This window comes from Physeter macrocephalus, chromosome 5 (assembly GCF_002837175.3).
Source record: "Physeter macrocephalus isolate SW-GA chromosome 5, ASM283717v5, whole genome shotgun sequence".
Lineage (NCBI taxonomy): Eukaryota > Metazoa > Chordata > Mammalia > Artiodactyla > Physeteridae > Physeter > Physeter macrocephalus.
In genome coordinates, this window is record NC_041218.1 from 15,469,979 (window position 1) to 15,482,618 (window position 12,640).

General features: G+C 37.9%; 1 protein-coding gene across 2 annotated transcripts in view; it reads right to left on the reverse strand.

The window, feature by feature from the left end:
- Nucleotides 1–12,640, reverse strand: part of TRIM24 (tripartite motif containing 24) — a 94,515-nt gene that overhangs the window by 17,244 nt on the left and 64,631 nt on the right. Inside the window, exons 8-10 of one of the 2 annotated variants that reach the window (XM_024130806.3) lie at nt 9,416–9,533; nt 6,759–6,925; nt 1,405–1,578 (exon numbers count right to left, since the gene is read on the reverse strand). In XM_024130806.3, the coding sequence (XP_023986574.1) occupies nt 1,405–1,578; nt 6,759–6,925; nt 9,416–9,533 (459 nt within the window). Of the gene's footprint in view, nt 1–1,404; nt 1,579–6,656; nt 6,926–9,415; nt 9,534–12,640 lie in introns of both variants that reach the window. The other variant, XM_024130799.3, reaches the window with a different exon arrangement.

Consider the following 12,640-nt stretch of genomic DNA (forward strand, 5'->3'; position numbering starts at 1 on the left):
CCGTGTCCCCTGCATCGGCAGGCGGACTCTCAACCACTGCGCCACCAGGGAAGCCCCTGCCTTTTCTTAATAGCCAAAAAGCATTTCCACTGTACAAGTATACTGTAATTTGTTAAGCTACTCTATCAATTAAAACAAATTCCCCATTATCTTTTATCCTAGCTTGTTCATTTATTCATTCATGTTTAGACTTTTGACCAGGAAACATTTTTAAAAACCTTCTTAGAGTGTATGTCTACCCATTAAAAATAATACATAGGGAAGAGGTAAGGAAACATTTGAGTACCCAGAATGTGCCAGGTGCTTTTATATACACTAGCACTAAGTCTCAGCACAACTCTGCAAGGTACTCACTCACTCTATAGGGGGGGCAAAGGAGATTTTAAAGAGTATACTTGTACAAGGCCACAAAAGTATTAGGAAAATTAAACAGAATTTAAGACCAAACTGCAGTCTGGTCCCTTTTCACCTCACCTCTAATGATGAAACAGAGATAGGTATAAATTTTATTGAAAATAATTGAAATATTATTTTAGAAAGTATTAATATTTTATCGAAACCAAACTAATTATAAACATACACACACACACACACACACACTTAGCATGTGTATTTTAGAATATTACTTTCAAATCATTTGATTAAAATGAATGTCACAGAATTATGGGAATAGCATCATATTCTTTATTTCGGTCTTGGCAAAAAAATTAAACTGAAATCAATCTACAAGTTGTAAGCTGGAAAGGCTTGACACAAGTACTTGGAGAAGACAAAGCACTGGGAGAACTTTTTAAAACAGTGTAATACCTAAAAAATATTTTTACCTGAAAACACTAAGAATATATATATATATATATAATAAACTTACATAATACAAATATAAATTATGACTTAGATAAATATTAAACCTTCTAAGAGTTAATATATAACCTTAAATATTAAACTTCATCAGATGTATATGTACTACATATTAAAACTGTGTGATACTAAGTTTGTGTCCAAGAAGTCTCCTTGAAACACTTTGAAGATTTGTTTATTGGTCTCTCTTTAAGTATGCAATCTGTATTTGTTAGAATAATTCTGTCTTAGGAAATTTAATGCACTCACCTAAAAGCTACACACATTAACACTGAAAAATTCATACCTATGACTCACCGATTATCCTGATCCTTCACTTCTGTATAAGTGGCTTGATTTCTCTTGTTAATTACAAAGCATCAAGATCCTTTCTCTTAGCTTTGTCTCTATAGGGCAGTGTGTAATAAACTTTGTAATCCACATTTACTTAAAAAAGGAAAAAGCTTACTCTTGCTCTTTATCACCATTGCTCTATCCATAAATTCAATGTGATTTGGAAGTAGAGAGAAGCAGAACAAGCAACTGTGGAGAAGTAAGTATATATACCTGTTTTATGGCTTGTTGAGCCAGGAAAGCCATCTGCAGGGGGTTGGGCTTTATTGCTTGTCGTGGCATATTCTGGTTTGGTGGATATCTTAGCTGTTGAGGATGAGGAGGAAGAACTGGTCCATTGGGTTTGGGGCTGTGATTTTGAAAATTTATCAAACGTGGAGGAGGTTGCTGGAAAAAAAGAAATTTAACCAACTCAGTGACAATCATCTCCTGAAAGACAAAGTATAAAGAACTCTATTTTATAACCGTTACAGAAAGACAGCAATTCTGTCACAGATGAATCATTTATTAAAATTACAATAAGGGTACGGGGGGAGGGGACAGCCTTCCAGAATGTGTATAAGCAATTTAAAGAAAAGAAGGTTTATTAGGAAAGACCCTTGGGAGAGGATTTTCCAGCTGCAAGTGGGTTAAACTAGGATTATATCTAGGCCACACTGGGAAGTAGAGAAAATTTGTCTTTGGTATTCTTCTAAGTCCCTGATGATTATATTCTGCAAAGAATTGCCCTCTTCAATCTTCCTAAAATAATGTGATGGCAGAATAATTACTAACATTTACTGAGTAGTTATTACATGTCAGGTACTACTTTAAGTGCTTTACACGTGTTAACCCATTTAATCTTCACAGTGATCCACTAAGGTAGGGATTACCTCTGTTTTACAAAAAAGGGAACTGAGATACAGAGAATTTAAATAATTTGTCCGAGATTAACAAAGATAGGAGGAATGGAGCTGAGATGTGAACTCAAGTCCTCTGGCTCCAAGCAGTAAAACATAAATAATGAACAGATGAATATTAATAACATTTAAAAATTAACGAATCGGATCTTATTGAGATCAAACTATGTGCCAGGCATTGTGACTGGCATTTTACATGTGTTATCTCCTTATTACCCTCCCCTCATTTTACAAATTAGGACACTAAAAATTAAAAAGCTGGGATAACTTGAAAAAAGTCACACAGCTCATTAAAGGCAGCACTAAGGCTTTAGTCCAAAACTCGTCTGCCATTTCATTACCCAAACATGTTTTGGTGTTTAGCTGGGGGTTAAGGTACTAATTACAGCTTAGAGGATGCGTCTCTCTAAAAGAAAATAGATTTTGAAAGGACACCCTTCAAGGACAACACTGGTTGATTATAGGGCAGGGTAGGAGCTGGGAAGGCAAGCCTAGTTTGCTCAATAAATGCTAGCCCTAGAAATTGAGACCAGTGTTCTAGAAAAAGGTAACCGTATATGCCAGTCTCACCTTGACTACCCAATTCTCTCTAAGGTTGGCAACTTATTGCAAAGTAAATACTTATTTTCAGGCTATCTTAACTGCATATGAATAAGAACTTCTCAGAAAGGGAACTATTAACTCCCACATTCGAGGTGGGAAAAATAAATGTGGAATTTATAAAGGCTGAAATAGCAACATCTTAAACTTTGACACTGTGAAGGCAGACAGCCATAAAGTGTAGCTCTGCCCTCTTTTTGTTCTTTTCCTTCTCCCAGTTTTGGAATTCATCTCCTTTCCTGGGTAAATTACTTCTCTTTCCCCTCTCTTGCAAATTAGTTGGCACTGGGTTCACCGTCAATAACTTTCAAGAGTGACCAGCAATTACAGACCCAATGAAAAGTAGATTTAGATACTATTTCAAGATCAAGGGAAATTCTTGAAATTCTATTCTTCTGGGTGAAGAACAGAAAAATATTAGAGAAAAAGAGAAAATGAAAAAATCTTATAGAAGCATAAGCCTGAAGCCATAGCAATTCTCTTTGATTCTTCTATTAAAGTTTTGTGACTTGAAGGGTTTTATATCATAAAAACACAAACAGAGAAGAATTGGGGAATCATAGTGGAAAACTTCTAAGTTAATCAAAGAGACAATTTTTTAAAAAGTGGAAAAGCACCCAAAGCATCCTTAAGGGAGAACAAAAGTAGTTATAAAAGTCTTTTGCCTAGCCCTGCCCTGAGATTTATATATTGACTCAGTCAAGAAACGACACTTGATGCCAGAGTACTGTACTCTGTGAAAAATCAGTGTGGGACTGGATGTCGACTCTCCCATCAAGGAATCCCAGTGTGGTAAGATGTAAGGTGATTTTTCTTTCCTCTCCCAAACTGTTATAGTTGATTGAGTTAATTTCTAAGAACCCTGTGACAGGAAAAGCAACTTGAAAGAATAAGACTAGCAACTAGTTATGAGCATAAAAGAAATAGCAAAACCAGTGCTATTTTAATTAAATGGAATCAATTAATTTGCAAGAAGGAAAAAAGGGAGAGAATAGAGAAATAATTGAGAGCTTAAGCAAATGACATAAAATCATCACTATCCTCACCTTCACTCTAAATACTTTTATTATTACAGGTTTTAATTTTATTCTAGGTCAGTATAACCATGAAGCATAGCAGATGTCCTTCTAACATCCACCCACTGCTTAGGAAAATTAATCTATACGTATGAATGAGAGTTATCTCCAGAGCAGTAAACCTAGCCCGGGAGTGAGAACCATTATGAATAAAATAACATACTTAGATCTAACAAACTTAGACCTGTCCATTAGAGTATGATAGAGTATACTGTACACTGCTCAATAAACAGAGATGCATAATGTTTATCAAGTTTGTACCACTCAGTCATATAACTATGTATTCTAGCTCTGTATCACACAACTCTTTAATCATTCAGATTACACGGCTAATCTTCAGAGGAAGAAGAAATAGGGAACTATTGTATAAGTGATTTTTAGAAGCAGGCCTTGAAATTGACCTGGGTCCTTTTGGACAGATGTAGAGTATGATTTGAACACACTCACAAAGAGGCACACATACACCCTGCTTACACACAGGTATTTTCCCACATATATATGCAAATAAACTGTTAGAAAACTAAGAAAGCAGGTGGGTAAGGCAGTGTGAAAGTTTACAGATGAGGGAAAATTGATGAGTGAAAAATGTAGGAGTGGGTATTTGGCACAGAAAGGAGAAAATGAGAGATGAGAGTACTGGAAGAAAGTTCAGGAGTCACTGAGAGGAGACAAAAAGAGCGGTGTGTGAGGTAATGACCAAAAGATGAGAAAATTACTTTACAGTTGATCTTTGAACAACACAACATGGGTTTGAACTGTGCAGGTTCACCTAGACATGGATTTTTTTCAATAGTGAATACTTCAGTACCACACAATCCGTGGTTGGTTGAATCCTCAGCTGCAGAACCGTGGATATGGAGGAACCGCAGAGAGAGGGCCAACTATAAGTTATACATGGATTTTCAACTATATGGAGGGGTAGCGCTTCTAACCTCTGCATTGTTCAAGGGTCAAATGTATTGGTAAGTGGGAAAATTAGGCTGTATAATAAAGACTGTACATTATATATATATCATATTGCAGTAAATCCTAGAGAGAAATAATAAGATCAAAAGCAAATTTCTGAGATAAGCAGGCTAAAGACTCGATCAAGGTCACTTCTGGTTTGTCACTGCTTATATAAAAAACTGTTTGAGAATGTGACCAAGTCATGTAGTATCTATTAAAATGCCTCAGTTCTTCACTCCTTAGTGAAAAGGGAATTAATACAAATGATGGATTTATCTTATTTCAGGTTAATTAAGTATTAAATAAAAAATCACTTTAACATCTCTCAGACACTTAAGATAAATAATAATCATGCAAATGCTTAGCACTAGTCACTCAACAAGTAATTCTCTCTCTTTTCCTCTTCACATTTATCTTCAGAACAATTTGGGTGCTCTGCAGTCTACCTGCAATATGTCACCCTGCAGCCTGCAGAGGTAGTGACAAAATTATTCCTCAATTTTCTTAACAAAATCTCAACTCTGCCAGTTGCACTCCTGATATCGAAAGCGTTCATGTCTTTTCCCATTGAACACTCACCAAAAAAAGACCTCTTAAATTGCTTGTTATTTACTTCCTTTTAAAACCTGGGTTAAAACAAAGTTCAAGAGGAATAATCAACTGGTCATACTAATATTCTCCTGGATTTGACATGCCTTCTTAATCAAATTACTAGACAGACATAAACTTCAAATACATCACACCTCAGGCCTTCACAGAAGCAATTTAACAAAATCAGGATCTACATATGCCCACAACTTTTATTCAGGGTTGAAATAAGTGTCCTATGAAGATCATCTGTTTTGTAAAACTGCTAACAAAAAATGCTGTTATGCCATTTAATTGCTTTTTCATAAAGAACCACATTATATATTCCTCTTAGTGCTAGAAAAATACTAGTAAAAAAAATTTCTCCTCTAATGTCATGTTCCTTTTAATCAAATAATATAGATATTATTCCTGTTTCGTTTTTGTTTGGCTGACAAAAAAATTGAGCTAAGTCTTGCTCTCAGCCTAGCTCTGCATGCTTTATTTGAGTATTTTTTTTTTTTTTTTTTTTGCGGTACGCGGGCCTCTCACTGCTGTGGCCTCTCCCATTGCGGAGCACAGGCTCCGGACGCGCCGGCTCAGCGGCCATGGCTCACGGGCCCAGCCGCTCCGCGGCATGTGGGATCTTCCCGGACCGGGGCACGAACCCGCATTCTCTGCATCGGCAGGCGGACTCCCAACCACTGCGCCACTAGGGAAGCCCTATTTGAGTATTCTTAACACTTATTAATCCCTCTGCCATTTCATTTGTGTCATTTACTGTAAATCAGTTCAAATTCTTCTGAGAAATAGGGAGTATAAATTAATAAATAAAAGTAACTGAAAATAACAATTTGTATGGATTAAAATAAGAAGGGTTCATGGAACATTTGCTCAGAAATAAAGTTTGAAAAAGATAGACTTCTAACGAATCACATCCTTGCCCTTTTCTATTTCATTTTGTCCTTGTTTCTAAGATGCAATGTGATTTTCTAAACACTACATCCTTAAAGAGAACAGATAACCTAAAGTATTAATCATCCTGAAGCACTAATATAAGAATTATGAATTACAGGTACACAACTTTTCCCATCAATCATATGCACTGGTTATTTAGGAATGCAATCATTTATCCTCTTATAATCTGAAGATGAAAGAGAGCAGATGAGAATAGATGTCCCAATTAAATAAACCATTAATTTCTTTTTGAGAAGGGCTAAAATCTAGAGTTAAATCAGGGATCCTTAATGTGATAAATTTTTATAAATTCATATATTTAAGTCATGGATGAAAGATGCCTTGGTTATTTTAGAAGCTGTTGAATACAACTGTACTATAATTATCTAAGTTAGGACAGGCCTGCTTCCAAATTTACCTGATGAGAGATGGAAGGTTGCTGGATGGGCCCCTGCATTCTAGGGTTTGGTAAACCCACAGGTGCTGGCCTCCGTTGCACCTGTTGCCTCTGAGCCATTACCTGTTGCTGCATATGCTGGAGTCGTAATTGAGCTAGGCTGATCTGTGTTGGAAACTTGGATAACTGGTTTGAAGATAAACCACCTGGTGGCTGTGAATTCTGTTCCATGACAGGATTCTGCTTAGGCATTTGTGGTTGACTCTCTTTATCCTCGATTACTAAAGAACCTAATTAAAGAGAAAAGGTTAAGTTCTAAAGATTTTCTGGTAGTGAAATACCATATTTTGTAGGGCTATTTTTACTGATCTTCCGAATTGCCAAGGAACTTCTTTTTCTCTCAGGAACCCTTTATACTCTTAAAAATAGAAACCCCAAAGAGCTTCTGTTTATGTAGGTTCTATCAATCAAAATTTACCATATTCGAAACTAAAAATGAGAATTAAAAACATGTTTCCTCACTAATTCACTTAAAAGTGACAACCCATAATAACACATTTTTATGAAAAAATACTTATTTTCAAAAAAATGTAGTGAAGAGTGGTGCTATTTTACATTTTCGAACATCTCTTTAAATGTCTGGCTTAATAGCTGAACTCTCATACCTGTTTCTGCATTATCTAATACATTGTTTAAATATATGAAGAAAATCCAGCCATACATGGATATGTACTTGGAAACGGGAGGCCTCTGTCATCACCTGAAGGAGCCTCAGACCCTACTCCGAGGACTGCTGTTGCATATCAAAACAAAACAAGCAAACCTGACATTGGATCTAAAAACAATACCACAGTATTTCTGATTTAGTTATCTCTCAAGTTCTTTACACCTTCACAGAGTATACTGTTAGTTCTCTGATGGAGAATACTCTGCCCTATAACTATACTGTTCGAGTTTAAAGATACCTTTAACAGGTCTGGTCCAAGCAAAAGGCAAAGCTTGATTTCTTCAACAGCAGAGACTCAGTTAAATGTTTCTGATTTAATAAGCATATGCATCTTAAAAAATACAGTTATCATTCATTAAATACTTACTCTGTATTAGATACTGCGACAGTAGGTCTATGTATATTGTTAAAGTCCTCTGTACAGATAAGGGATTTAAGGTTCAGAGAGATTGAACAACTTACCCAAAGCCACAAAGACACTAACTCAATATTCATCCAAATCAACATTTTTCCCTTGCAGTCTTCTATAACATGTTTCTCAGAAGCCATAAATAACCAAGTTTGGGAAACTTGTCTCCTTAGAAGATTTAAAATGTAAATCTCATTGTAAATGGCAATTTACAGAGCTGTATAGGACAGCTCTGAGAAGTCCTACAGTAAAGGATATTGTTTTACAAACTCCTCACAAACAGATGTTTTTGTTTTTGCTGTAGACTCATCTAAAACTATATCCATTTATGTGTATAGTTACACATATTCTTAATTTTATTTATGCTTACATCATGTGGTCTATGTTTTAAATGATATGCTTATAAGTACATACAATTCTACATATGACTATTTGTGTGGATATATAACTGTGATAGGTTCTCTATATAGCTGCATGTATAGTGGAGGGTAGGAGATAGTTAACTTATATACACGCTTTGTATTAAGATGCTTCTTTTTAGTTACATAGGTGAGAGTGTGTATGATTCCAGTTGCTTGCTGTGTATCAATCAATTAATAAATATGTGCTTCTAGACTGAGCTGCAGGAGTCAACTTATGACCTTTCCTTCAAAGGGGCACCTTATTACCATTCCTTCTTTTCTTCCCATGTATGAATGAGGTTTGTGTAAGCCTATTTCTTCCTTTCCTGGTGTGTTCTGAGAGCACTGGCTCTCTCTCCAGCCACTTCTTCCTTTCTTACCCAGAATCTAGCTTAGGGAATGAGAGAGCAACCATCTTTCAAGATTTTGAAACAAAGTCAATGAGCCCAAAACCTGTCATCAAAGGGAATACTGGTGGTTGATGAAGAACGTATATGGAATTCTTAAATTTCTGTTTCTATAGTTTCCCTGTGAGAAATTAAGAAAGGAGGCAAAAACTGAAGACTTTTTCTACTAGCACATAATGTAGCAAGTACTGCCTACAAGGATATTTGATGTTACCAAATGATACCATAATGATAGTCTCCCTTTGTGATAACTCAGTGCGCTCTAGTACTTAAAATTGGGGCACTTATCTGTACGTATGGTACACTTCAGTGTATAATAATTACATAAAAGGCAAAAGAAAAAATGAGCAGTCTTCCCTAGCTAGATAAAGCAAATGAACCATTAGGTGCCTGATGATTGGGTCTCAAGAGTAAGTAAGCCAATAATTGTATGAGAAGCCCTGTTTTAACAGAAAACATTCTAAATATAAAAAATCCTGTATTAATGGCAGTCACAAGTCAAGAGTTTTATCAACCATTCTGATAAGTATGTAATTAACAGGACAAGCAAGATTCTATGGGAAAGGAAAAAAACCCTCCTAAATCCAGAAATCTAGACACCCTGTGAGTCAATAAAGGAGGTTTCATATCATCCACATATTTACATGTGTGTTTATATTCATGCACGTGTCACGCGTATACACACACTAATGAAATACTAGTGAAAATTCCATGTACTTAAAACAAGATGATAAACACACTTTGGGGGTGGAAGGGAATACATTTTCAATAATCTCATAATCATTAAGAGTTCCAGAAACAAATGGCACTCTGAGAAAATGTACATAACGGCCTACCTAAATTGATAATATTTTGAGCCCAGAAACTAGGATCACAGTGAAATTGGATGGTATTGTTGGTCACTGGGGAAGCATCACACCTTGCTCGAAGGAGGTGCCGTAACCGGTATGTAATCTAGAAGAAAGCAGAGACAACTAAACATCAAAATCTTTATTAGGCAAATAATTTATTAAGTTCCGAATAAATACACAAAAAATGGTCTCTGTATATGTATGCTAACACAAAATAAGCAATCATATATATATATATAAGTTATAAAAAAGTGGACATACAATGCAGTTTTCCTTCCAAAACATGTTAGAAGTTTTGAGGTACAACTCAGTTAGCTATACTGTTGAATACAAAAAACTAACTTTAACTAGCTTAAAGTTAGTTTTTTGAATTATTTAAACTTCACAGAAGCACCAACCAAGTATTTGTAAAATAAAAAATTTTCACAAATTCTGCTCTTTTGGGGCTTCCCTGGTGGCGCAGTGGTTGAGAGTCCGCCTGCCGATGCAGGGGACGCGGGTTCGTGCCCCGGTCTGGGAAGATCCCACATGCCGCGGAGCGGTGGGGCCCGTGAGCCATGGCCGCTGGGCCTGCGCGTCCGGAGCCTGTGCTCCGCAACGGGAGAGGCCGCAGCGGTGAGAGGCCCGGGTACCGCAAAAAAAAAAAAAAAAAAAAAAATCTGCTCTTTTATTTATCTTACTTACTCTTTCAAAGAAGGATGCAGAGTTGAGATTAGGCAGCTAATGAATTACAGAAAATACAAATTACTCTCTGCTCAGGAAACCTAAGTACAGCTCATAACTAGGCCTACTAGTGGCATGGCTCTCCTTGCTCCTATGCTGTGAATCTCGGGTCATCACACCACACCCCCCATCTCCTCCACACTGCAGTCCTCAGTGAATACTCAGTCACTTTCCCTCAGTCTTGAAGAGTTTAGCTCCTGGCTCACGATCACCATCGCCAACATTAATCCTGTCTTAATTATTGATGATTTTATATCCAACTAGATGATCTTTCCAGCTTACTCCCTTCTAGTGCCCAGATACCAATAATCCTACAAACCCTAAAGGTCCTATAAACCTTTGCTCTTAAAATTTTCCCTGTCCTTCGATCTCATCTTACCAATACCCTTACCCTAGCCCTCAGTTCCTCCTTATCCAGCTCAAATCCCAGGGTTAATCCTCATAATCATTTCCTTGTATATACCCTCAACACCTCTTTCTCTCACATGTCAAATTACACATACTCCCTTCCCTCTCCTCAACCTTTTCCCCAAACAACAACCAACAAACAACACTGGTTAAATCTAACTTTTGACTCACTATAATTGGACTGATAAAGGGACTGACCAAACTTCAAACACAGCCTGCTTACTTTAGGTAGGGCCCTAAGGTTCACGGGCCTCTGGTCCTTCACGTCCCTACTCTCCTAAATGACTATTTCAAACCTTTCTCTGGGGCTTCCCTGGTGGCGCAGTGGTTGCGCGTCCGCCTGCCGATGCAGGGGAACCGGGTTCGCGCCCTGGTATGGGAAGATCCCACATGCCGCGGAGCGGCTGGGCCCGTGAGCCTTGGCCGCTGAGCCTGCGCGTCCGGAGCCTGTGCTCCGCAACGAGAGAGGCCACAACAGAGGAAGGCCCGCATACCACAAAAAAAAAAAAAAAACAAAAACAACAACAACAACAACAACCTTTCTCTTTTCAAATCTCCAGCATCTCCTCCCCCATTCTCCATCTCAGCTGATGGTCCTGATTACTGTTCACTGAAAAAACAGGAACAATCAGGGAACTTCCCCAAACTTCCACCACCTACCAGTATTAGCGTTCCCTCCTATCACAATGGATTAACTGGCCATGCTTCTAGCTAAAGCCAATCCTTGCACTCGTGCAATAGTGCCCAACACCCGCTTGCCGACATAAAGACACTGCTCAGCAATTTTCTCCCCTCTCCTGTATCCATCAAGCCTTCCATTTTACTGCACCAGTCCCATTAACACATAAACATGTTTAACTTTTCCCAGCTAAAAACAGAACTCTTGGCTCCTTTTCTCCCGCCATCAACTGCTCTCTTTTCTGGCAAAACTCCCATTTTTCTGCTCTCTTTTCTGGCAAAACTCTTCAAAAGACTCATCTATAATGTCCCCCATTCCTCTCCTCTCATTCTTCCCTGAAACCATTCAGGCTTAGTAGCTTTTCACATAGGTGGTCACTTGGCCCTCAGGGAAGCATTTTCTTCTCTTGGCTTTGAACAAACTATGATCTCATGGTTTTCCCCTTATTTCACCAGCTGCTATATTTTAAGGCCGCTGAGAATACGTTTGCGTCCCAAGGTACCATCTCAGTTTCCATTGTTGGTTCTTTCACGTCTCCCACACCGGGAATGTCCAAGGGCTCAGTCTTGCAACTGCTCTCTTTTCTCCTGCACCCACACACTTTAAGTGATCTCATCGAGACTCATCGTTTATCCGACTCTTAAATTTATATCTCAAGCCTGGACTCCTCTATGAACTTGCACTTCCAATGGCTTGCTTGGTATCTCTACCTGATTCTCTAACAGGTATCTCAAATGTAATATGTCTAGAAGGGAACTCTTGATCCTTCTCCTCGAGTCTACTTGTCCTATGATCTTCCCCATCTCAATTACTGGCAACACTATTTTTCCTACTGCTTAGTCCTTTGTTCCTTTCTTTTCCTCATGCCTTACATTCCACCTGTCAGCAAATCCTGCTGGCTCTATCATTAAAAGATATGGATAATCCTACCAGTTCTCCCATTATCAACTCTACTGTTACTACCCTGGAAAAGCCACCTCATTGCAGTAAGGTTATAAATAGTCTCCCTTATTTCTCCCTTGCCTTCAACCACCTACAGTATTTTTTCAGTGGCCAGAGTAATTGTGTTAAACTGTAAATCATATTCTGTCATTCCTCTCCTCAAGTCCCTCCAATGGTTTCTCATTTCACTTAGATTGAAAACCAAAGTCCTCATAATCAACTACAAGGCTCATACTATTTGGCTTTCCAGTACTTCTGACCTTACTCACCCTAGTGTCTGCTCATTCACTGTGTTCCACCCTCTTAGGCCTACTTGCTGTCCATATCACAAATAACTCCCACCTCAGTCTTTGCACTTGCTGTCTGTACTTGTGCTCTGCCTGAATACTCTCCCTGAGTGTCTACATGGCTTGCTTCCTCACTTTCTTCAGGTATTTGCTCAAATATCACCCTCTTTA